Consider the following 27,292-nt stretch of genomic DNA (forward strand, 5'->3'; position numbering starts at 1 on the left):
CCATATGCAATATATTGTATATGTTCAGTTCATTTGTCTATTCATATTCATATATGGTTTTAGATTAGAGCAGGAAACAATATAGGCGGGTGAAATTTTGTCCTGCTGAAATCCATTAATTTTGTCACCAGCTCCAGCAAGGGTAGAATCTCATCATTTATTAATACACTGAAGAGATCTACTGCTTGTTTTTTATCATTGACAGTTGGTGGCTTACAGTGTTTTGGCCACTAGATGCGTACTAGCCCCTGTAGTACCGAATATTGGTATTGGGAATATGACTGACTGAGAGGAGGTACATGGAGAAGCGTTACACAAATAAACTGTTGTTGTAGAAAGAATCACATGGTGGGATTTTGATCCACAAAGAACACTTCAGGGGTGACTGTTGTGATGTCAAACAAGCATTGCTTTGTTCGTTAGCTGAGTCTGTGATACTCATTTTAGTGTTCTTAGGATGTTCTCTTCCCCTTTTGTTTGTTATGGAAAATCATGTGTGCAGTTGTTTTGCTTTTAGTTATTTCTCTTTCTTTTGTTGTGTGGTTGGTGTAGATGGGTTGCCTATGATAAGGAACGCTACAAAGGCCATCAGTACTTGCTGGAGGAGGGAGATTATGAAGACAGACACTCATGGGGGGGAACTGACAGTGTCCTCCTGTCTTTCCGGTTCCTTCAGGCTGTAAGTACTTTTATGAATTTCACACAAATTATGCACAGTTCTGTACATAAAGAGGAAGGTTATTCTTCGTATATGGTACAGCTGTCTTTGGTTTAGTCATTCCACATTTTGCCCAAGTTCACTCTCATTCTTTTCCTACTTGCTGAAATTTAGACTGCACTGCATACATGCAGCAAGTATGCAGGCAGAAGCAGGTTCTAAGTAGCCTTTGTAATGTTCGTACAAAGAATGTATCATGCAGAATTCCTTGTCTACCTGCCAGATTTTCCAAGTATCTCACTTCTGCACTTCAAGCTATTTGAATCTCTAGAACACAATTTTCTTAAGTTTAACATGTGTAAGTGTACAGTGTAGTTCTTTATTAAAATAAAAAAAGCTTTTCAACACAGCAGCTGTTGCAAGCCTTAAAACAGCATTACCCTCTGTCTCTGTGATTTCTGTGCCAGAAAATTTTGGCAGCAAAAATAATCATGGTGAAAAAATCCCTGCTACTAAAATGTGTTTAGTGGGGACAAAGATGAAATGATGATAAAAACTATATCAGAGTCCAGTAGTGGAAGCAAAGTTAGACTTTCCAGTGATGGGGAAACATGGGATTAGAACTTCTTTATCATTTCCTTTGGTTTGGGGGTTTTTTTGTTTGCTTGGGGGTTTGATTTTTTTATTATAATAGGACCTCTGTGAGCTTTAAATACAGCTGCAAAGAGTGGCTCCTTTGGAGAATTAGGTTGTTCACTCTGAGATTACTCAGTCTTGTGTACTCAGATTACTCATCTCCTCATCTGAGGAGATGTGATATTTCTGAGCCAGGAAAATTAATGTGAACCCAAAAAGGCCATGCTTAAATTCACAATTTGCAGTTTTGATTTTTATGAAAGGCACCTAGGAAAAGCTATATTTATAATCAGAATCTATCATATAACTTAAAATAAAGATAGAATAAACTGAATTGAAGAAAAATATTCTTCTCTAAATAATTTATTTTCAGGTTTCTGAGAAAACCAGGCAGGAATTTTCCTCTAACTCCTCATTTTGAATGTGCAGAATCCTGTTCAATTACTGACTAATCTTAGTTTTTCTTTCTTTTCAAGCTATACATAGGATACTTGAGTAACTTCCAGTCATCTTTTTAAATCTTCCTCTTAGCAAAGGACATGATTACAAGCTTAAAATTGTGCATGTGCCTAGCAGGGATGACCTTCCACATATATGCATGTATTTAATTTGACCCATGCCTAGAACAGTCAGGATGCTCAAGTCATTAACATCTTAAAAATTGTATCATTTGCACTCATATATCAACATATATCATTCAAATTGGCATATAAATTTATATCAATATGTACGTATTGATAATAAAAGTGTAAGTAATACTTTCCCTCAAATTGTAGCATAACTAAAGGCAATGAGCTAGTTGCCAATAAAATGACTAATGGCACTAGCATTTTGTTGTTTGGCTTGACCAACAGATTGACCGCCTCTATCTGATGTGCAATACATAGGTCAGCGTTCAGGCTTGCCATATGCTCTCTTCATGACTTTGTATACGATGCTTAAGGTCAGGATTTTAGAAACATTTTAGTACCAAACTCTTGTTTTCGGGGGGACCTGGGCAAAAATCCAAAACTAGTTCTGTCCTCTTAATGCACCTCGCTGCACAGCGAATGTACTAACTCTTCTCCGTAATCTCAGAAATTCTGTTAGAAGTGCGGTGAAGGTTGTGATGGTCTCGGACTCTGCGGGGGTGTTCCTGGATATCAGATCCTTATTGCTCTTCCCTAGAAATTCTGTTTTAGTCAGATGAATTCAAGAGTCTCTGTAGAAGATTAAGGACTTTGTGAAATGTAGCTGAGTTGCATTATTCATGGTCAGCTTAGGTAGGGAGTGGGGCTGGACAGTGGCCCTGCTCTTGTATGTGCTCAACGATCCAGCTAGACTTCCTGCCCTCCCCCACACCTTCTCCTTGGGCATGACACTAGGTGACCTTGACTGTGTTGGCTTTAAGGCCAGCACAGACCTGAAAACAATTTAGCCTGGCTCACATGGCATGAAGCTGAAGCTAATGAGCCCCGTGTACCTGATGAGTCAGCTCCAGGCAGAGTTGGATCAAATGTCTTTGTAGATCAAATGTCTTCGTAGACTTCCCTGCTCCCAAAGCAGGGAGTGTGGTACAGAAGCACGTAAATGGCTCTGCAGAGAGCCAGGCTGGGTACGGCATGCCTCGTTAGCCTGTGTCAGTACCAGCTCTGTCAATGTGGCTTAGTACTATGCAAAGCTATTCAGATGTTGCTGCGCCACGGCGCTCAACATGACAGGTTTCACCAGAGCTTATTAGCACTAGGAAAATCCAACCCATGTTTCTGTACACATACCAGTGACTGCAGTTGAGCTGAGGCATGAATTCAATTTCCTGACAAATCAGAAAGGTTAGACATCGCACACAAAAGAGGGACTGTTACAAGTCACCCCTCCCCACCCACTGGTGAAGATGTACACGCACGTAGGCATACTGCAAGAGCTTTCAGTTTTTGTCTGTCTTATTCCGCTGTGAACAGTCACAAGCTCTAATGTAGGGATGCAGGGAGTGTTTTGAGAGCGGAGGTAGAAGGACTTGTAGAATTGTTTTTTCCAGCATACTGCCAGCTCTGTTATCAGCATCTATATTGGACACACTGGAGTCAAATTATACAGGGCTTGTTCCTGAGGGCAGACAGCAGTTTGTACTGCGTGCTGGTTTGGGGAACAGTTGCATTTGCTTCTTTTCTGCAGTGTCAGATGAGAGAATTTGTGAAGTTGGGGGTTCCTGTGGTTGTCGTCATCAGGGAAAGAGTGAATTTTCTGAGTCTCTTTCAGTGGAGCAGAGTCTGTTCCCTTTGGAGCTTTCCCACTAATGTTTTCAAGTCTAAAATGATTTGCCTTGGTCTGAAAGTCCATTTTTAAGTATTTCTCCTATTGCTTATTGTAAAAGAAGCTGTATTGAAAATTTAGGGAGGAAAAAATGATGGCTGAATTTGAAACATGTTTTAAATGTAATTACAATTGTGGATATATTTCAGTATTTTAAATTTAGTCAAAGAAATTATGTGCAGATTTGATCTAAATGGTTTTTCAGGAACTCTTGCAAAGTCCTTGCTTTAGGACTGTTAAGAGTAGCTGTTTTTTTCATTTGCACTAAAACTGCACTAGCTGCCCCCCCCCCCCCAAAAAAAAAAAAAGTCTGAAGCTGCAGTTGTTCATGATGATTTTGCCAGACCTGGCACTTTAATTTCTAGTGTATACCTGAAGTAGTTGCAACTTTTTAAATAAATGAGAGGAGGAGATGGTCAACATAGTAGGAAAACCAGTTTTACCACAGAATTTGTTCTGTCACTTTTCAGTGTCCTGTACACAATGCAGAGAGGTTGAGCCACATCAAGTGTTCGTTCTAAAATTGGTTTGCATTATTCATTGTGATTGAATGCTGTGCAAAGGCATGGTACCCTCTAAAGAGCCTGTTTGATCAGGTTCACCTGACCAAATGAATCTGGCTGCATGATTGGCCTGGCCTTAATTTCTAAGTGTTTTTTGATTGTTGTAAGTCTTTGTTTTCTCAGTGTAGCCTTCAGCATACTGCTTCTGGTTGGTAGCTTGTAAGTGCTACAGCAGCAAATATTTAGTGTAATAATTCCTGTGATGGTGTCCTCATATGTTTGTGAATCTGTGTCGGCTCCTGTATTTGCTCGATAGCCTTTTCTCTTGTTTGCAAGACTGACTTATTTTCAACTTATATAACGTTGCTGAATGTTTCAGAAACACTGAAATTGAATTGAGTTCATGCTTTTTGTTAAAAGTTAAAGGAATAAAATGAATGGATTGTTGTTTTCCATTTTCCCAAGCAGTGACTGAACTGTGTGCTTAAAATTGCTAAGTGGTTAAAAAGTTGGAGATTTGAAACCCAAATTCAAATAATCTGAAGCTGTGCAAGTAATCTGATCAAGCAGCTATGCTAGTTGAAAGCATAAAGCAATGTCACACAGCTATATAAGAGAGAACATGATAGTGTCATGCGGGATTTATTTTATAGCTGTAGTGATTAGTCATACAATGGATGTATCAAAAAACTACAAACCCCTTGTGCTGGAAAGGTGATCTTGCCCAGTCTTTTCCTCTCCATGATTATTGCCTTGTCACTGGGAAGGGATGAGGAAGGAGAACTTGAAGTAAAAGACTATAGTCATGGTAATGCTTGGAGTAGTCATTTGTTGAAGCTGTTGAAAGATGAATGCTAAATCCCCAACCCTTCTCTTTTCCATGCAGGTATCTTTGCACTCTGTCATCCTCATAGAGGAAAGGATGGTGCTCAGGGGCAGCAGGTTCTTCCTCTCTTCAGTGGAAATCACTGAAGGCCATATCAGATTGCCAGGCTTCCAGCTAGGCACTTCAATGCCAAAATATCCCATAAAGATCCACACAAGGGACCTAAGTCCCTTCGCTGCTTTATAAAATGCTATCTTTCAGGCTACAACTCTTTTCCAAAATGTTTTATGTTGTGAAGTGTCACTGAGCTGTGACAGCCTGTCTCCTAATTCCTGTGCTGTCTCTTAGGATTTCATAGAGTCATCAGTGGCACTTTTTCAGTCTGATGATGAAGATGGCAAAGCATTAGACATCGTCAATGAAGAAATCCCTGATTTGGAGCAGGGTGGATTTGGCCCAGAGACGAGGTCAATTCTTGTAAGAAGTGGAGTGTAAGTCTACTGAAATATATGGATGGAAGTATTAAGTATTTTTGTGCACAGTTGGGTTTGGGTACATCTTTGACAGAATATATTTCACATGGTACAGGTGGTAAACATTTGGGGGAGAACAATGTTTCTTTCAGTTTCCTTGGTAAGTGGAAGAAAAAAAAAGAAAGATCTTAGTTTTCTCTAAATCTCATGCATCCACCTTGATTTGGATCTGGGCATTCTTGTTACTAGAGAAAGCTTGTGGTGTCCCTCCAGAGGTCTCACGGACTGTAGTTTCATGATGCAGGAGCTTTGGCAGTAATACAGAAGAGGGATTTTAGGTATGTTAAGAACTGGGATACCTTTTGGGACACGTGGAGCCTGTACAGAAAGGATGAGCTGTGCCTTATTTGTATTGAAGTCAGGCTGCTGGCACTGAGAATTAAAACACTTTTTAGAGAACTATTTAAACTAAAAGCAGGGGGTTAAACCAACAGGTGTGGAAGAGTACCTGGTTCAAGCTGATACAGCCTACAGGGTGGACTCTGCTAACTTTCGGTGTGCATATGTGAAGTCCAGGAGGAAAATAAAGAGCACAATTGCAATAAATAAGGAAGGTAAATGAGACCGCCTGCAATGTCTGTCGATGGAGATACATGGTATTAACTGATGGAGCAAGGACAAAACTTAAAAGTGCTAGAAGCCTAAAAAATAGTATGGGGGAACTAGAATGCTTGGCATGAAATAACAGCTCTGATATAGCAGATACCACAGAGATTCACAGGAAGGATAAGCAGAGGAGCTACCAACTCTATAGGAATGGTAGAGTAGGCTATTATAGGCAAGGGAGTGGTACTGTACATGAAGAATGATATCAAGTGCTAAAACATAAAATACGTTATGGAAAAAGAGCACTATGGAATCATGTGGGTGGAAATTCCAGACTTTAATAGTAATTTTAAAAGTGCAGTATTAATGTTGTCATACCTACCCTAATGGTGATGGTGATAGGGACCAGCAACCGTTAAGTGAGACTAAAAAAGCTTCAAACTTAGGACAGGTAGCAACAGTGGGGAATTTGAACTGCTCACATAGAGACTGGATATTAGTGTCTCATGAGGATGAGATACAAGGATGAAAGACTGGGACTCAATTTGGAGAAGAGATGGCTGAGGAGGGATATGAACGAGATCTGCAAAATCCTGAAGGTGGTAGACAAGCTTAATGCAGCAGCGTTCACAGAATCCTGCATGACAACAATTGGGGGATGCTTTACAGAACTAGCTGAAGATTGCTTTAAAACAGATTTAGAGGTGGGCAGCAAAAAGCCTTTCTTACACCGGAGGCAGTGAATTTCTGGAACTTGCTGCTGAAGGAGGCTGTGGTAGCAGATAGCACCAGGAGGTTTAAAAAAGCATTAGACAAATTAATGACGAACAGATTCATAAGCGGGTGCTAAAAGGACTAGGAAAGGAGATGCCCTCTAATATCCCTAATATAACAGTCCCAGGTGCTGGGTGACTAAGAGAGGAACGCGCCACCAAAAGCAGCTAAGTTAGTGGCGTCTCTCTAACTAGCCTCCATCTACTTCTGCCAGTGCCAAAGAGCATGTGCAGGTCTAGAGGCACCCTCGGTCTCATGTAGTTGGGGGTTTCTTTCTTCTTAAATCGCAACAGGGAAAGCAGGGTGGGAGAAGCTTGAACTGCCAACCATTGCAAGCTTTTGCTTTATCTCCTCTTACCAAGGCTTCCTCATTTACTTCTCTTTCTTCTTGCACCATTTTTCTTAAATCCAACTGGAAAAGTTGGAAGAAAGCCCTGTCTGGGGGGATGCTGAACAGGTAAAGATTCAGCTGAGAGAGATTCAAAAACTTGTCAGTTAAGTGTCTTTCCTCTGGGCTTCTAAGCAAGGCATCATCTCATGCTGAATGTATATTTGATAGAAAAGCAGAGACCCAAAGTTGTGTGTTTGTCAAACTAGTGTTTGCAAAGTAAAAGCAGAAAATCAAGTGTGTGACAATTATGCACCTCTCATGGGGTTTAATGTTACACTGTCTGTCAGATGGACTTACCAAGAAAACTCCAAAGAAAATTGTTCTATTTAACTCGTTAGTATTTTCACTAAACTGCACAGAAAAATGTGATGTTTTCAGTTTAATTTTTCTGTCATTCTCCAGGTGGGTCGCATATCAGCAGAAATATTTCTGCGGAGAACAGTATGTGTTGGAGAAAGGAAAATATAAATGTTTCTTCGACTGGGGAGGATCTAGTAAAATCATCATGTCAATTCGACCTATTAAGTTGGTGAGTTACCACAACTTGTTAAGGGGAAAACTTAAATGAGACCTTTGGAGTTCAGAGCGTACAATAATGTTATAATGTGGGCTGTGCTGTTTAATCAATTTATCTGTTTACTTGGAAACAATTTAAAGACCCTTGTGAATGACATAATGAGTCTCTTCAGGATGGAGACTGAAATGGATGCTCTGGATCTTTCTATCTGTTGAGAAAATTGTCAAGGAGACTTCGTAAGAAGAACTTCCCTTTGTCAGACTGCATTCATGGAAAGAATAACCTGGCCTGGAAAGATTAATTTGCCTTAAAACATAGTAATTTATAATGCCTAATTGATAATGGATATAAAAATACTTGAGAATTTATCTGGCCCATATTGTTGTTGTATAATAGAGGTCTGATTTTTTTTTTTTCCTTATTTTAATGCTAAAATATTTATAATACATATAGTGAATAAAGACAGGAGATACTTTTAATCCATAATTAAATCCAATGTAGTGCAACTTGCCCAAATAGATTAGTGCCAGAACTGTCAAAACCCTAATGCAAAACAAAGACAATCCTCAGGAATAAGTATATAATAAATGATACTACTGCACTGAAAATAGGAGAGGAACATTTAACCTTATTTTGAAGAACACATATTGAAAGAGGTGTCGCAGTCTTCTGTTGGTTTTAATTCCATCTTTTTTTCAAGAACTAGACTCAAAAATAAATGCAGAAACATTTACGTGGACTGTAATCCACATTATGTGAACTTGCTGATGCAAGTTCTCTGTATGAATGGCACTGAACAGTCAGGCAGGTAGTCGTGAGCTTACAGGCAGCTGATGGCAGAGGCTGGGGAAGAGAATTGTGTCAAGAGCCTGGGAAGTGTGGTTTTCTCTGCTCTTGAGTTCATAATTAACAAATTTCAGGCACTTGACATGTCTTCTAGGAAACTAATTGTAATTAATTGTATTTATTTATATGCATGTGTATATATTTATTATTGCAGGAACCGCTTGGAACAAATGAGCCTCCACATTTGGTATGTTGACATTATATAACAGTGTCTAGTACTAAACTACATTTAATAATTAAATACAGGTAATCTTGAATGTCTTGCTTTGTTACTTCAGATGATATCTCAGTATTATCATCTCCATACAGCAGACCATTGATGGAGGAAACTGGTAGATGTCTAAAGGTTAAGTTTGCTAATGTTCTGCTCTTTGCTTTGTTCCAGATCATACCCTTTAGTATTCTGTCCTTAAAAATGCAAGCAGTTCATCAGGTTTTGAGTGACTTTGGGTCTCTATAGCTACTTATTTTCCTCTTCTTTCCTTCCTGTTTCTGGAAACTCACTATCACGTGCATTCATCCTTCTCTTTGTGGCATATTTTCTTTCCAATATTTTGCATTGTATCTGGTTTGTCACTATCTTGTTCACGTATGAAGTGAAGAAGAAAGTATAAACTGCAGAAAATTGAACTGCAGTCTTCAAACCTGCAGATGCATCAACAGGGGAAGTTGGGTTTTTTTAGTCTTGTGTGTATGCTGGTAGCTCTGCTTTTCGTAGTCTCCCAAGCATGTACAGCTGCTCCTTAAGGAGTAGGCACCACTTGCTCCATGCTTCCCTTTTCCTCACAGTAACATATGACCTTAACTGAACACGTCCTGATTATAATAAATCCATGACAAATCTCTTCCACAGTACATTCTGACAATTCCCCTGAAAGTTGTGTCTAACTTGGTTACAACTTATAAAGAGAAAACAGTCCTTATAATTCACTTTTAGTCTCAAGAACGAGTTAGTTTAGGGTTTTACACTTTTGGTCCTTATCTTACAAGGTTATGTTCCATTAATGTACCTTTGTGATATCTTTCTAAAACAAAAACCTGCTCGAAGTGTTTGTGCTCATCGCCAACTATGGTCTGTCTCTGTCGCAACAGGGCTCTCCTCCCTTCCTGCATTAGTTCTTTGTTTTCTCTTTTTCTGTCCTGGAGTGTGCTGCTAGCAAGGGTGACGATCTAAGTGGTTACATTGCTCTCTCTATGACATGCTTTTAGTTAAGCAAGTTTGGAAAACTTTATTTCAAAAAAACATGACATTTTTTCAGACAAAAGAGACTTTAGAGCTCAATGGTTCTGTCTCAGAAAACTGAAGTATTTTGTCATCTGGACACAATTTTGCTCTTTCTTGCTTGGATGGGTATAATAGCTGTAAGCGCGTGGGAAATACATTGTGTTACTTAGCAGGTTGACCACACCCTTCTTTTTCTCCAAGTATTCTAGTTCTACAATTTAATGATTAACCCAGGACTACAGGAAATGTTTCCTGTCTGAAGACATAATTGGTGTATTATTTTAGTCTTAAACACTGATTTCCTGCCAGACCTATTCATATGGCAGTTTGCGGCCAAATCCAAAGACTTGCAAGTACGTTCACAGTAAGGCCTTGGTAAATGATACCAGATAAAATAACCGACTCGGAAGAAACCGGTGCGATCCAAACAGTTGAACATAATTTTCTCTCCATCTTCAACTCTTCCATTTTTTTCAGGATCTCCCAAAAACTATCGAGTGCTTTAATCCAGGTTTGCAGACCTTTAAGATCAATTCAAACCTTTGAAGTTTCAATAAATTGTGCTTTACAGTCTTTTTATTTCCAGTAATATGTGGAAAAAAAAACTGTGTGTATGTTTATGCAGTCACCTTTAAATACTGACATGTACTAGATTGTGTTTTGCCTTTTGTGTTCTCTAATAGCAGTCTTAACACCATTTGTAAAAAATACTATCCTAATTTATCACAATCCTGGTTTTCACAGGATTCTGCCCTAAAGCTAGGAAAGGAAGAACATCATTCATATTGCTACGGTTCTTTTAGGAGGGGAAATATTTTGAGTAAGTTTTTGTGGGAAAACATTTAATCACTTAGGATAAGTAAAGGATGGTCTTTTGGATAAATATGAAGAATTTCCCATTCAGAGTAAAATAAAAGTTTCCGTGTACGCAACAGTCTCTTAGTTTGGAACTTCAAAGCATGGTGCGTATGAGTTGGCAAATCCTTAAGCATCCTAATGTTTGACCCTTGTATAAGCCGTATACCGGTTATTTTGAATGATTATACATTCTTCCACCTTTAATAAACATATGTCTGAGCTAAGGGAACTGTTTTCACTGTCTACAAGAGTGTGTTTGTTTTTTCACTTCTGTTTTTAGTTGCTCGTCAGAAATTGAAAAGCAGCTACATTTTCCTAAATCTCTCAGTAACTCCCCTGACCTTTTCCTCCTGCCAGGCTCCCTAATAAACAAAGTACATATAATGTAAGAATGCCTGAAATCACCAACTCTAAAAAGCCATTCATTTTATTTATTAAAAATAAAACTTGGTTTTGCCCAGCAAGAACAAAGCCTCTTTCAATAGCAGCTGACTTGTACGGATGATTTAGGAAGCAGAGATAATTGCTGTGATAACTTGTATTTGTATTGTAACATGCTGTCCGTTGACTTTTTGGGAAGCAAAACCTCGTATAGTAATGTCAAACCCTGACAAAGTAGAGATAGCTGCAGTTTGAGACTAACTGCAGATATGCAATGTTTTCACTAAGAATCAGTACTTCACCCCAGCTTTTGTCAAATGAAGACCATTGTTCATTAGTAGGTATAGTCTGTATAAAAGTGAGTTACAGATCTTTTTTAAAAGCCTTGCATAGCATCTGGCTTACGTAAGAAAGACTGTATATATATATTCCTTTATAAAGAGCTTTGAGATACGTGGGTAGAAAATACTATGTAATTACAGTTTAAATAGATGCTTTGTGACATAGCAGTGCAATTACATTTACAGAAAAATCAGCTACACTTTATTCATTATATTGTAGCTGATTTGTGTTCTCCAATTTGCAGTTACAGCATGTAAGGCCAGGTTAAGCCTTTCTTGTTCTTTCTAACAGGAAACATACCAATTTCTTTTAAAAACATAGACTGAGCTTTTCCATAAAATCATTTGCTGATACTTGTGTTTGGCCTTCTCGCTCTGTACTGGCAAAAGCATTTGATTTCTTTTCTTTGGCAGGAAGCTAGGCCAATTTGGGGCATGAAGGGGAAAGTAGCTCTTGCAACAGCCATCGTGGTTTTCTTCCATTACAGAATATGAGCTGTGCTCTTGATCCAGTTAAATTTTTCATTCTTTTCCAGCCTCTCTTTCAGGCTTTAAAGTGAAATTCACCTCAGTTACACAGTGGCAGCCCAAGGGTACAGAATTCTAGGCGACTTTGCTATAGATCATAGGCTGTATCATGCTACTTTTTTTTCTTTTATTTTTCTTTTTTTCTTTTACTGCAACACTTTCAACCTTACTGCTTTTTCAGGGTGAATTGATCACATCTTACTGGTGGGGTATGGCTCAATGTGGCTTGAAGTTCTTCACCATGGCGTGTGAAAACAGCTTAGCTGAACTTCAGAAGTTCATGGCGCATCTACCAAGCTGTACCCGGTTCCCCCAGAAACTCTTCTGCTAGTTCTTAAATGCGAAACTACCTGCGATCGCTGTGGTCACAGATTTCAAGGCACTTTGTCAACAGTAGCCTTGTATGTTTTGACCAACGCTTCCCCGTCCTGTTTTGAACACTAGATTGCTGAGCTGTAGCAAGAGTTAGCTGCAGTTCAGGAGTACTTTGGATGGAAGATAACGTCCTTCAGTCCTAGCCTTCTCTTTTTCTCTGGGCCCTCTCCTGCTGCAGTTGAACTTATGCTTGATACCACTGCCTTAGCATCACTGGGAAGCATCCTGTACCAGGCCCAGAGATGATAAAACACTCGATCTTTCTAAAAATAAAGCAGCTGTAGAAATGTAAAAGATTCCTTAAATGAGAATTCATTCTATTTATTGTATCTTTGTGAATTGAATGGATACTTCTCTTAAGAGCACAGCTGTCTCTGTTTACATTAATGATAATGTGTTTGTTTTCCTTCTGGTCATTGGTTTTGTTTTGTTTTGTTCTTGTAGCTCAAAGCTTTCAGTAATACACATTTCCAAGGAGCATGTATAGATTTCACAGCAGAAGTTTCTGATTTTACATCATTCATACCATGTTCTTTTAAGGTTCTTCGGGGATGGTAAGTCTGTTGTTTTACATGCCATCATTTTAAGTAATATGAAAATTTTTTTAAACTCTACTAAATTTCAGACAGCTGAAAAGTGTGTAACACATGCCCATCATATTCTGTCACGTCTTAGACTCTTTGTCTTGCAATGCATCTCAGTAACTGTCGTCCTGTCATTGGTTTGGGTAGTATGCATTTTGCTTTCCCTGTGGGAAGTTTGCATAGTTACTGTGATTCTTTTTTTAACTCCAGTTAGAATTTATTCCAGATTTTGAGAACTTGGTACAGTAGAAGTGTCTGCACTCCACTCGCGTCGTTTGATTCTGGAACTGAGATTTCTGTACCACATGATTTGATTTTGCCGCTTTGGTTGCTTTGTCGCATAGCCTTTCAAGTCACCTTACTTTTAAACTTAAGAAGAACAAACAAATTTTTTATTCCTTATTTCCTTAGCAAATATTAAAAATAAGCAGCTAGAGCAGCTGATCTTTTCTGTTACATTATTCTTGCAGTTGGCTCCTGCTTTACCAAGGGGAAATCACTGACAATCACTGTGTACTGGAAGAAGGCCTCTACGCTGACCTCAGTTCCTGTGGCTGCCCGACTGCTACAGTCAAATCCCTCAAGCCTATTCAATATGTAAGGACTTTATTGAAAAAAAAAATAACGTTTTGGAACTCTTTTCCTAGTCAGATGTCTGAAGCAAGTGCTTGCACTGAACAAACTCCCACTCAGGGAAAAGAGTGAAGTTTGTTTTCTTAGCTTACGGGATTTTTTGGGTTTGGAACAAGCCAGGCTGCATGCATGCATGCACATGGTCACTTGTAGGCACACGCACTTGGGTGTTCTGGGCTCAGAGTTGCTCTCTTTTGTATGAGTTGCATTGGTTGGCATTTTTCTGACTGGTCTTTATAATACAGCTCAGCAAGCTTAGTACGCAGTGAGACATTTTGTCACGCCATCTAAGCATACAGGGCTTCTTCTATTTAGGCCTACAGCCAAGGTTCAGTCTTAAAGCAAAGTACACACAGAAGACATGAAAATTGAAGTTAAAAGGTAGCATATACTTGCCATAATGCTGTTTAATTTACTAACTGTTTTACAGAAATATAAAAAAATATTTCACCTCCTAATGGCATCTCAAATCATGGGTCAATAAAGTGGTATAATATACCACGCATGTGGCCTGTGAGCTGTGTATGACGCATCAGATAGTCCAGTCCAAAGCGCATGTGGCCATCCTGTCTTGGTGACTTCTGAGATACAGGACAAGTACTTATTACACACGCATATAGTCTTCATGTGACTTTCAGGTCACGCTGGTTGTACTACCCAAGCATACAACTTGCAGTCAAGTGACCTATTGTAGCAGTAAGGTGTGATACGAGGTCCTCTATGGCCAGGAGATTGGACAGGAGTGCATGGTACTATCCAGTACAAGATAGATACAGCCTTTTGTACATCCTATTGTAATCCTGCACACGGGACATATGCCTCTGGAGTCTTGCTGTCGTGTCTGTGCCTTCTTCCCATATCTTGGTATGCTCCTGTGCAAGAGCATCAAAGATAAGCTGGCCATAACGCTGTTGGTAAAAGAGAAGCAAGTGGCTGCTCTGCCCGCTCCTCTCTAGCACTGACCAACTTCTCCAAAACTCTTCCTCCTTCCCTGTTTACAGAACACAAACTCAGTCTAAGTGATGTCTACCCTTCAGCATAACTCTTGCGAAACTAGACTTTGAAGATCACTCAATTCACTTTTCTTCAAGTATTAAGTCCTTTTTTCCATTTGTGAACAGATTAAAAAAAAAAAAAAACAACCAAAACAAACACACACACACACTGCCCCCCTCCCCCCCAAAAAAACCCAAAACCAAACACCAAAAGCCATGGGCATGGTGGGAAGGATGTACAACTCGCGTTTGAGAGCTGGTCTTTTCACTAGGTTACATAGATACAGTGACTTCAGTGGAGCTGTAGCTTCCCACCTGCTGTGAGCCTGGTTTTCAGATTAAAGATCTCCTTTTCACATTAGGCTTTTGGACTCTGCTCTGCTAAATAAAGAGTGAAGTTTTGACGTGAAATGGTAGGTCTCATCCAAATCCCCCAGCCTGTAATCTCACAGGGGAGTAACTATGCAGTTTGGCATAGTAGGAAGCTACTGGCAGCCCTTGATTACTGAGGGCCAAGCCCTGGGAGAAGTGTGTTTGGCAGGCTACGTGTGGGAAGCTTACACACATTTTCCTGTAGTTTGTAAGTGGCTTGCACATCTTAGTTCAGTTCCTTTCTTGCAAATAGGAGCCCTTGTATTTCACAAAATTGAGGCACTAAACAGCAGAAAATGCTATTGAACCACACCTGTTTTACAAATAGAAATGCCCTCATCAGCCCCTAACACATTGTGTATGTTAATCGAACAGGACAGTGCTCAGAGGCATTGTGTAGTACAGACGTGATGTTAAGCACACAGCAGTTAAGTTTGGTCAGTGGTCAGAAACAGCCGTAGTTAATTCTGTGCATTGTCCACAATGCGCTGTTCTTGGAACAGAGCCCTTTTTATTACAAGATATTTCTGTTAGCTCATTCAAGAGAGCAGCGAGCGTATTCCCAAATGGAATTGTTGTATAGGTTTATTGAATTCAGTTGTGACACTGGGAACCCCTTCCATTATTCGGCTTTAAATACCAGCCCAATTTCAGACCTAAGGTGTGTATCTCGATAGCTCACGTGTAAGAGGGAGAATGTTTAACCCCGACACCAAGCCCTGAATGTGCATTGTCTCCTGCTCTTTAAGTGAGATGTATTTGCTGCAAGTGTAACTGTTGGAAGGACTGTCACGCCGGGGGGAGTCGTGTATTGCTTCAGCGTGTGAGGTTTCTGCATCCCAGATGTTGACTAGAAGTAGAGGCCCATGTGTGGCACTGGCAGAGGGGAAAAAAATATGCTTTTAGCAGTACAAAGGACTCATAAGGCTAGCTCATTACCAGCCTTTGAAAACAGTCCAAGTCTGTTGACTGTTGTAGGTGTGGTCCAGCTATATATATTTTAGAAGTAGGTTGTTTCAGCTAGTCCTTTGGGATAGGAGAACAAATCCGCTGGAGGAAATGGGGACACGGGATCTGGACATTCCCTTTCTAATTTGCAAGATTGTAATGGTAATTAGCTGTATGTTACCTTGATATTGTACAGCTGAGTGAAGTCCCAACTCTGGGCCTTTATCTGTAGGATGTATGTAAGAATATAAATTCTTTGTGTGGGGCTAACTCCAAAGTAGCTGTGAAACATAGCAGTCAGCACAGGCCACTGACACCTGTGGGGTGTGCAGCTTGGCTGGGCATCCACACCGATTTCTGCACGTGACCCTGAATCAAGGTTCCCCTTTCTGTTCCTATCTGTTCTAGTAACTAAAAGGAACATCTAGCAATGTTTTTGTTACTGCATGTAGCAATACCTTCAGTGTAACTTTTTGAGTTCTCACTTACAATCTGTAACAGTTTTGAGGGGCTTTTTGGATGTTGTCAGCTGCCACAAGATTTCTGGGCTCTCCATTTTGGAAGGAGTGTTTGAGGGTTAAAGTTACGTATTTGTAGTGCTCCTTCATGGCATGGGTGTGTTTTTGTGACCTGATGGAACAACACTGTAAGGTGGCAGTGGGATTTTTGTGACTGAGTGAGGTAACAGTAATGCCTTAATCTATGTGAAACAGCTAAGAACTTCTGCAAAGCCTTGACTGATTTTTCTGAAAATAGATCGACCAGTTGAAGATCAGGAAAGGATTTGAGGGAATAGTTTGTTCTCTGGAAAATGTAGCTTTGATGCAAACAAAATATTTGCAAATAAATACAGCAAATGTTCTAAATGAAAAAATGAGGAATTTTTTTTTAGGAAAGCAAACTTTTGACTTTTTAGTTTGAAAATTGCCAGAAATATAATTTGCTTGTTTCACAGCTTAATTACATAACAAAATGAAAAATCTCTTTCTAAATCACTGAGTTGGCCCAATTAAAATAGAAAAAATCCAAAACTTTCAGAGCAATACAAAATGAATTTGAATAAGAAAACAGGCTTAGACTAGCGGTGGTCTGATTTCTTCACTGTAACGACAGTATTTTAGGTTGGCTAGCTTTTGTTCTAACCTTTAGCTCTTGAAGGGATGTTTTACGGGTTCTTTGCTGAAAAGTGAAGTTGTCATCATTTAAGTATGGCATGCTACCCCCACCCCCTCCCCACACACACTCCCCCCATTTCTCAATAAATTCAAATTAACATGGTTCCACTTTGGTTATTTCTCCGCCATTTATTACGCACTGGCATCATAGAGGAATTAAGCACATCTTTGTAGCCAGTTTCCTCTACTGTTTGTTCAGGAAGTAACAAAGGAAAAGTTAGGCAGGTTTCTAAGGAGAGTGGGGAAGGTGTTCCCTTATTCCCAGGAACCTCTTTCCCAACTTGGCTTATTCTCCGAGGTGTATAATACTCGAACTAAATCTTTAGGAGACCCTACCTGTATTTTTTCCCTGCTGTTCTATTTCACTGAAATTCAGACTGGATTGTTCTGTCCTTCTGGGAGCATTTAGGAAAAGCTATAGGTTAGTAAGAGGATACAAAGAAGGAGCAAAGCATATCTGTACCTTGATAATGAGAAAATAATGTTCTCTGTTTTCAAAAATAGTGTTGCAATACCCATGTATTAATCTAGATTGCATATTGAATGTGTTACATGGCCTCTTCCCTTCTGAAAAGGAGAATGCTTCTGAAAGACCAATGAGTCTTTTTCGTGTACTGTTTTATAAGTGGGAAAAATAGGCTAAAAAGTGTATCTCACAGGAACATATTTCTTTAAGTGAACAGGCCGCCTACACGCTTTGGAAGCCCACTTAATGTTAGAAGGGTACACATCTATTTAGTAGTGGTAGGAACACTGGAACTAATGTAACTTGCCTCTCATCATCTCCTTTCATCTAAAAATCCCAAAGCACTCTTCAAGAAAAGCTTGTTGAAGAAATTTGCTGGCATTGTTAATAGCCATTCTGCAGGCGGGTAAAAGCATAGCACAGATTAAGGGTTGCTGCATTTGCTGCAGAGGTGCAGGTTTCCATGCCTGCATCAGCAAGGACTTGCCTTTTGCAATGCCATGAATTCATGAAGAGGAAAGCACAGGCCGCTCGCGTGGCAGCAAGAGGGCGGGTGAAGTCAGCTGGGCTGTTTATAGGGCTGTGGTTGCTTACTGGGGCATTTGTCCAGTGTTTGTTGCTTGAAGAGGTTAATCTTTTGGGATAGAGACCCTTACAAGATGTTCTTACAATGGGGAGTTCAGCTCTAATGCTGCCTTTTCACAGGCATGTTGTTTTGTCAAACTCCCTGTAATATTTGGTGTGACTTAAATGGACAAGAATATCCAGGATTGTTACAGTGAGCAATTAGTTTTCCTTCTAAAATGTTAACTTCAGCCCTAAAGTTAAACCGGTCTCATAGTTTCTAAAAACAAAAATGAGATCTGGGTTGTGCAATGCTTCCCCCCCCCCTTCTTCTGAGGCGTTCCTTATTCTTGCTCTGATCAAGCGTGATAGGTCCTGTATTTCCATATTGATTACCTATTCTAAGTTAAATACAGGTGTTAACTAATCTCCCCAGCATTCCTGTGAGCAAAATAATGAAATCAGATACAAAAATTAATCGGTGTTTCCCAGGGCCAGGCAATGAGTCATTTTGTGTAGCTGGGACTGGACCGTGGGCGATACTGTCGTCCAGCACCGTGTTCCTCTCCCTCAGTCAGGCATCCTTCCCACACTGAAGGGAGTAGCCAGGCAAGCGCAGCTTCAGTGAAGACAGTTGTAAATGACGAGTTAGCCAAGACTGAAGAGTAAAGATTTTTCCAAGGATGATGTTGTAATACAGCTGTGGAGTCTCCTCCAGTTAAGGCTCTGGCGAATGCTGTTTGCATAGTAACGGGTCAGCAGGGACACGAACAGGGAAATGTATCAACCCTTGCCACAACTGGGTTACAGTCATGCTTTAGTCTGGCCCCATGGATTTCTTTCTTTGGCTTTATTAGGCTTTCCCATCAAAGTTTGCAAAATCTAAGTTTGAAAAAAAAGGTGTGAGGAAAAATAAGTTTTGGGGTGAGCCCTTCTCAAAAGGACTTTATCAGTAACAATTTTCACAAAATTCATAATGAAAAATTATCTGTGTGTTATCCATAGCTAAAACTATACTTGTTGTTATTATAAGCATATGTACAAATTCACTTGTGCACTTGCTGTTCAGTTGTAGCACCTTTTGGGTAGCTTCTTTGTGTCTGTACACTATTGCTTTTCAGTGGGTCAAGCACCTAAGCCTTGCACTGCAAACAAATGGCGTTTGAAAGGAAGCTCATCTTGCACTGATCTTTGTTTAACATCAAACACTTCAGGCTTGCATTGCATTTTTTTCTGAGCTGGTAAAGTATAAAATTCTGTTCTGAATTGTGAAAAATTTGTGGTGCACAGCTCCTCTCCGTTAAAAAAAGGTGGGAGTCATTGAGGGGAAAGTCTGAGCTGAGTTGAACTGTGCAAGAGATTTTTAGCGTGTTGATTTCCGTGGCTTACCTTTCAGGCTCTGAAATCACACCGTGGGGAGGGAAAAAAGCTGTGTCATTTTCATGGCATCATGTGCTGTATTAGCCATAGACTACCGCACCTGTTAAGTAAAGAATATCCCTGTATTTAACAGTTCACAAGGCTGCTTATATCTTGAAATGGTGTGTAAATATAGCCTTCCTTAATCACCAGCCTCTTCAATATGTTAAATCTCTTCAAGTTTCTCCCTGGACACTGGCATTAAAAAACAAGACAAGCAAAATCTCTTGAAACTTTATTGGTGCTGGTTTAAGCAAGGCAATTAGTTCCTTAATTACTTAACCTGATCTTTGTGCCTTCTTTAGTGCTTTGTCATTCTTGCAATTGGCAAGCTTACCCCAAGAATGACATTTCAGGTATTTTCCTTGAAATAACTATGAAAGGAAGCTAAGGTAATCCTGACCTAGACTTGGCAATGACTTGCCAGTCATGGGTAAATGTAGATATCTTTAGCTCACCTTTCAAAATCGGGGACTGGGGCCCACCTAAAGCAGTGTCACAATCTGAGGTTGTCCCCTCTTGTATGCTCTGCCCGGTTGCCCTTCCTCTGGCTCTCGGAGAGTCCCGTTCCTCCTTGGCCTGTCAGGATTGGGCCTTGGTGAAGAAAGCTGATCCTGTCAGTCTCATGCTTATCTATCGGTGATGACTCTTCAGCCTGAAAATGGGTGAAAGTGCACCTCAGCATTCTGCAAGGAAGGGTGGGAGCAAGATGCCTCTGTAGTAAGGGTAACAGCATAGCCTCAAAACCTTGTTTTTTGCTGTTGGTAGTTTCCATGGAGCTATGAAAACAAAATCAGAGAAAAAAGCCAGGCCAAGTCACTGCTGCCAGCTGTTGGTGTAAAACGGTGTATATAAAGTGAGTAATCAGCTCATTGCTCTATATATGGTTACGGAAATATGAGAGCTTCAGTGCTTGAGACAGCAGCATGTTTTCTTTTTCTGTGCTTCACTTCTGTGCCAAGATCAGTGGAGTCCTTCTGAGGTCTCACTGGAAAGGTGGTATCAGTCCTTGTGATCAGCTCTGTGTGTGTGTGTGTGTGTGTCATAGATGCAATGTCTGCTGTGTACCGACAGGCTGGGGCTCTGAGCAACCGGACAGGGCTCTCTCAGGCCCATTGAGTTCAAACAGTCTTAACCACATGAGAGCTAGAGTCATTTTAATTGACTTCACCAATTTGCTGTTCTGATTCTTGGTGTATAAATGGATATGCTGGATCAGATGACTTGTCTATCTAGTACAGCATCCCTGCCTCTTAACATACTGATTATTGCAACAGCAGGATAAATTTTAGGCTTTGGTAGAATGTCTAAGAACAAGGATGCGAAATGGTGTTTCCCATGCTTACTAATGCACTTGTGAAATTTTTCCCTGTTGGACCTGTTCTGGACATGGCTTCTGGTCTCCACTCAGGTGAAAGCCAGTGCCAAGGGAGTAGGCTCTTGCAAACTGGAGCGTGATGATACTGCCTCACTGAGCAAAGCAACCTGAGAAGTAGCTGCCTGCACTAGGTCTAGATTTCAAAGTAAGCCTTAGACACACACTGTAAATTAGACCCACGTCATCCAGCAGAAGGCAGGTGGGAAGAACTGACATTCCAAAATAAAAACGTTATGGGTTTTAATCTCTTTCTGCTTCATAACGTTAGTTTCTTAGGAGTGCAGTGGGCTTTAAAAATCTCTCCGGGTGGATGATCCCAGGCTCCTCTTTAAAATGTCTCAGCAAACTCCCTGTCCATGCAGTGTTGCATGAGTTACGTTGTCCCTGCACTGGTTGGCAGAGGAAAGCAATTTCTCTGAGGCAGGATTTGAAAAACCGGCTACATACCAAGTGCACTGAGTCAGTGCCAGTAAATCCTAAGTCCTGAATCACCACTGAGCTCTTCAGAGACACTTCACTACAATACATGTTCCTCTTCAAACATGAAAGTTACGTTCTCTTAATTACTCAGTGCCTGTGTCGACTTTAATTCAAGATTTTGTTTCTTTCATTCCACCCGAGGCCATGTTTTCCCTGCAAAAGAAATCCTACATTTGCCTGGGCCGGCTATCTCAGGGTAACATCTCCTAAGAACAAGGTGACTTCCCCGGAGAGGCTGCTAATTGAAGCAGTTATTCAGACCTATTCCCTCTTCCTTTACCAGCTGCATCAAGATGTAAATTACCAGTGCTAATAATTTTGGTTAAGATACTTCCCTTATGGTTTTAGGTTAAAAATTCTGAAAAATTGTACAAGTGTTCCTTGTACTAGGGCACAGACTTTGTGTATTTAAATCTGTTCCCTCTGTGCTTTTCTGCTGATCTTACAGCTGTACCACATTTGTGTGCAAACTGATCTTTTTATTTGCTTTCATAGGCAATCTTTCAACTGTAGAAAAGGACGTTAAGTGAAAAACGTTTCAATTCTACATGAGATCAAAGGGGTTACTAATTACGCTATTTCTTCAAGATTGTCAGAAGAAAAATAGGAATGTTTGTTAAAAACATTGAGAACTTCCTGGTTCTGATGTTTTTAACCTTTTCCAATTTGAAGATCCCTAAGATTTTTCCAGTGAACCACTGCTATTTGAAGTCTATGGACAATAGACTTGTAATTTGCCTCACTACTTTAGATGCAATCTGCAGATCGCCCTGAAAACGACTGTTGTAACCTGTTCCATCAATAAATAAATAAAACTGGATTTATGAAAAGGAATCAAGGCCCTGATGATACAAATCGGATCAAAAAGAGGTTCTTCAAATGCAAACGGAGGCCTCTCTGCATCTCGAAGCGACTCACTGTGTCTGGCCTGTGTCAGTGGGGCACTGCACTCTGACGGCAAAGCCACTGATAAATCCAGTATGTTTCAGCTCTGTGTGCTTTGTTAGTGGATGTGTATTTTTTTTTCTTGCTGTTACATTTGCTGAGGGAGCATGATCTAACCCAAAAGCATGTGGAAATTAAACTGAAGTAGGCAAATGTGTGCATCATGCCTAACAACTGAAGTTAGACTATTCCTAGTGAAACTTTGCACTTTTTTTTTTCCTTTCCCCCCCCCAGGTTTTTGCTGAGCCCTCCATCAGTCTGTTCGCTCTGGAATGCTGCAAGGGCAGAGAGCTGCACTTCAGTGAACCCATCAATTCTGTTTTGAATGAGGACCTTCATTTTTACACTCAGTCTGTATGGGTGAGAAGTGGATTGTAAGTATGGAAGAAATAATCTTGCCAGTTTTGCGTTACAGGAGCTAATACTGAGCATGCGTTTTGTCCCGATTACTGCCTTTTTTCATAGGATGTGTTTTACATTCTAACTTTTATTTTGAGACAATATGAAATCCTAAAATGTGGTTGAATACTAGACCCACTTTCTGTATCGGGACCCAAAATGAATAAAAACTCTGGGCAGAGGGTGTATTTCCCCCTGTAAGAATCGTCCTTTTATCCCTATACAGTAACGAACAATAGAGCCTGTTGTTTAAGCCAGGAACCGAAAGTAAGTAAGTTTTGATTGCTGACTTACAAAGGCAGGTAGAGTAAACTTGGACTGCCTTGATTAACTGGCTGTAAAATACCAGCTAAAAACTGCAGTGATTTAACTTAAACCACTGCAGTGGTTCAGTGAAGCTTGACATGCTGACCGGCTGCCAAAGAGGCAGCAACTTCTGAGAGAAGCTCGGGGTGGATCTGACAGCTGGAACAGTAATTTGCTTCTGTTACTAGTTGAACCCCCCTCCATGAGTGTGAATACACACCCAGGGTCTTCTGTGAAAACCATTTTACATCTGCAGAAGTGACCTTCTAACCTCTTCCACAGCTTCCCCTTTCACCTTCTGGAGAAACTCCCAAGTATTCTGTCTTGGTCACGTTTTCAGCCTCCACATCCACAGCAGCAACAAATAACTGGCAGAGTCTCATCCTGCAACTGAGATTGACTGGAAACTGCTGTTCTTCTACTGTTACACACATTCCCTGTGTTTATTTTTAACCTTTTCCCCACCTTTTTCATATAGACAAGGCTGTAATTTTCTTGAGAGATCTTACGGGATGACACAAAACCACGCAAAATTTGAACTAATTGGGCAAGGAATTAGTGTAGACTGTTCATGGCTTAGGTATATTGCTGTTGCGATTTTTACAATGAATTTTTCAAACGCATCTAGTCTGTTACCACCTAGAAGTCAAAACCCTTCTACAGATATCTGTGATAACACTGCTGAGCGCTCCTCTGATTCTTTGAGGTTGGTACAAAGGCTAAGCCTAACCTAGCTAATGCTCCAGAGCACCGTGGACTGTTTTCTTTCAGGAATTTCACACGGTGTTTTCTTGAAAAGTTGGTTAAGCATTGAACCTCCCTTTCTTTAGCAGTCAGTGGCGATTGACTTTAGCTGTGGGCCCATAGTGAATATAAGCTTCCCCACAGAGCTTTGCCAATTCTCTATAAACTCTAGTCCCTAACATCTGTGCCACTTCCATCCTGAGCCCTTGCTGAAAATACATGAAGAGCGATCATCTGCTGCTGTTGTCTTGAGGTGCCCCAGGTGAGAGTGGCAAGCAGCTGCCGTTTGAGGCTGAGAACAGCATACACGCATTCCCCATGATCTGTGCTAGTTTGGAGGAGGAAAGGCCTTCTTTGGGAGGAACACCTGACTTGTTTCTGGTGGGAGCGTGTAAATCTTTATACCTCTGTGGAGGTGTTACAATCTAAAGTGTGTCCTGTTGGGGAACGTCTCTATGAGCTTTCTCTGCCTTCTCATCAGGGATGTGGAACTGGAAATTAAATCCCTTTGCCCATGCAGTTGGCTGTAAAGGAAGGGTGATGGCTTTAGGACCACATAGTAGAAAAGCACGGGAGAGTGAGTGCAACAGTCCAGCCCCTTCTCCATCTTCCTGTTCATTTCTGATTATCCAAGCCAGGTTAGCTGGTTCCCTGTCTCTGGGAAGGGTCAGGGCAGAATGGCTGGACTTTCTCTGAGCTCCTTGTGATGCTCCCTAGGAAACAAACCTCCGCAGGCTGTCCCCATCCCACACTGCAGATAGGTAGCCTAAAGGTTGAGGGTGGCAGGCGATCATGGGAAGTCTGTGGGATGTTCTAGAGGGTTGGTTTGCCTTATCTGTGATCAAGAGTTCAGGAAGGTGGATTTAGAGGGTTTTTTGGCTCCTTGCCCCAAAGCCTACAGTCAGCTTTAGACAAATTACAAAGACTTATGTAAATATACCGATGGCATCTTGCTGCCAGGCTTAGGTACAAGGATCCTTCCTGAGCCAACTGACCACCTCAGTCAGAAACAGCACGAGCCTGGACTGTGGCGTGGCAAACAGGGCTGGGGGCTGAGGTGCTCCAAGGTGTGGGAAAGATGGCACAGCGGAGGCTGCTGGTCTGCCTGAGCTGAGCTGAGTTTTGCCTGTGTCGCTGAATGCCAGAAGCCCAATGTGGCTTCAGATGGTTATTGCTGTAACAGTCCTTCCCCTCCCTGGTTTCCTATAAATGCCTGCTTTGGCAACAGAAACTGCATTTCCAGTGAGACTGTTTGATGCTCTGAGAACAATGTTAACACTGAATTCTCAGTGACTTCACAGAAAGCATCGCGAGAAAAAAGTCAGGAATGTGTTAGAAATATAAGGAACACACAGCGGTGGTCAGGCTGCTCTGAATACCTGTTAGTCAGGAGGTATGGGACTTAATTTGAAGAAAGAGCGATACAGCCTCGTTACAAGGCAGTGCACAGTTGGCACGTTTTAGCCTCCACGGAGTCCTGAGCAAGGCTGGCTGTCAGTTTCTCTAAGCTATGTGCAATGAGGAAAAGTAAATTACAGGTGCTGTGAGCACTGTGCGTGCATGTTGTCTCACTGACTTAGGAGTGCAGCCATCCCTCATGTTCTTGGCAGCTGACCTGTAAAACAGGTAACGTGGGGAAAACAGTATTTGCTTTGTGTTCAGATGAGTTAATGAGTCAAGCTTTAGGATTCACTGTCTGCACAACAATGTCCTATTGATACAAACCAACCCGATCTGTGATCCTGAGGCTGCCTTTGTAAGCAGCAACACATTACCTACTGAGCAGATGTCTAGGTAACAAGGGATCTACATGTGCCAATGCTTTAACTCTGTGTTAACGAAGTATTCAGCCATGTCTATGGCTCAGATACATTCACTACAGGAAAGTCTGTTGCAGTAATGTATAGGTTTTGGAGTAAGTATTTTGTATGTGTTTTCAGACAAGTGGAATAGCTACAAGAAGCTTTAACTGTAACAAAAGAAAACATTGGACAAGATCCTCTCATAATTAATACGTACAACCAGGCAAAGCTGCAAGTACAACTATCTGGTGTGTGGCTTCCTAGTTTCCTAATGCACGCCCACTGAAACCTGCGTTATTCCCACCTGGGTTCATGCAGGAGTTCTCATATTTGTGGGAAAGATTTGGGCAGGGAGTTTATAAGTTCCAGGCAGACAAACAGAAAACAGGTCTTAATTTAGACAGAAAATAATTAAACCACTGAAACGGATAGCATTTTGCGGCACAGTAATATAGGTTTGATATTAGCACTGCTGTGGAGAGGTTTGGAGGCTTTCAAGAGCACAGTCCTGAACACAAGCCTGTAGTTTAGTTTTGCTATGGTTAACGTGTAGTCTTTCATGTTCTGTGTTCTGTATCCAGGTGGATTGCATACGAAGGATGTAATTTTTTAGGAAAGCAGATTCTGCTGGAGCCCAGTGAGATTTCCAACTGGAATGAACACAGTGGCTGGAAAGTAATTGGCTCCCTTCGTCCTATGAAGCAGGTACTGTAACAGTCTATGAGGACAACTTGGATTTTTGGACAGGGATTAGTGCACAAGTATTGGCTCTAGCACCAAGTATAATGGCGTGCATTGTACTCTTAATCAGGCCAAATGATGACAGCCAGAAGGACCTACTGGAAGATTACTGAAGCAGAAAATTCCTCCAGTGGCAGTTCTTGAGATCTATATTAGGCTCCTAAAGGGAAATAATTCCTAGTTTCTTGGAGCCAAGTTTTGTTTTTCTGAATGGCTGATTAGCATGTTCTGTAGATGCCCTATTTTAACATTTTTGCCATATAACAATAATGAGAAAACCAATTCTACATTGGCTTGTTTCATAACTAACATAAATGGAAGCAAGAACAAATTTTATCGTGCTGTAGTCTGGATTTCCAAAAGACAAGCAGTCCCACCAGATTTTCCCTCTCTGCCTCACCCCAAGTAATGCCAATTTCAATCTCATTCAAAGATTCAGGTCTCAAAGCCACCACGTTCTTCAGAGCTTTGGGAAAGGCAGATAGAGAAGCAAGACTGAGATAAATGCCCCTCATTCAAGGAAAAGCAGGTACAATTCTGCTTCTCTGCCTTTCCAAGACGCATCAGGTCATCAGTGACACACATAAGCTGCAAACCAGTCAAAGCACATGTTGCTGTGTGCCCAGCCACACAGCCGTGGGAGGGCAGCGTCTGGGCAGATAGGAAAAGGATGGGGGAGAGTGGCAGGGAATGCGAGCAGTAACTTCACTGGAAAAGAGTTTTCATGAGCTCTGCTTCTCACAGAACAACTTGTTTCCACTTAGTGACAAATGCTGCTTTACATTTAAGCACTAGATTCAGCCGGGGAACTGGGGAAATGTTGCAGTGAACAAAAATCATAGAATCATAGAATAGTTTGGGTTGGAAGGGACCTCTAAAGGTCATCTAGTCCAACCCCCCTGCCGTGGGCAGGGACATCTTCAACTAGATCAGGTTGCTCAGAGCCCCGTCCAGCCTGACCTTGAATGTTTCCAGGGATGGGGCATCCACCACCTCTCTGGGAAACCTCTTCCAGTGCTTCACCACCCTCAGTGTAAAAAAATTTCTTCCTTACATCTAGTCTGAATCCTACCCTCTTTTAGTTTAGAATGATTCCCCCTTGTCCTGTTGC

The 27,292-nt window shown here is 41.0% G+C and overlaps 1 protein-coding gene across 1 annotated transcript in view; it reads left to right on the forward strand.

Annotated features, from left to right (window-relative positions):
- Nucleotides 1-27,292, forward strand: part of CRYBG3 (crystallin beta-gamma domain containing 3) — a 98,230-nt gene that overhangs the window by 65,168 nt on the left and 5,770 nt on the right. Inside the window, exons 12-19 of the mRNA XM_076351003.1 lie at nt 553-679; nt 5,264-5,406; nt 7,562-7,688; nt 8,677-8,709; nt 12,675-12,784; nt 13,285-13,411; nt 22,424-22,563; nt 26,022-26,145. Coding sequence (XP_076207118.1) covers nt 553-679; nt 5,264-5,406; nt 7,562-7,688; nt 8,677-8,709; nt 12,675-12,784; nt 13,285-13,411; nt 22,424-22,563; nt 26,022-26,145 — 931 coding nt within the window. The remainder of the gene's footprint in view (nt 1-552; nt 680-5,263; nt 5,407-7,561; nt 7,689-8,676; nt 8,710-12,674; nt 12,785-13,284; nt 13,412-22,423; nt 22,564-26,021; nt 26,146-27,292) is intronic.

This window comes from Aptenodytes patagonicus, chromosome 1 (genome assembly GCF_965638725.1).
Source record: "Aptenodytes patagonicus chromosome 1, bAptPat1.pri.cur, whole genome shotgun sequence".
Taxonomy (NCBI): Eukaryota; Metazoa; Chordata; class Aves; order Sphenisciformes; family Spheniscidae; genus Aptenodytes; species Aptenodytes patagonicus.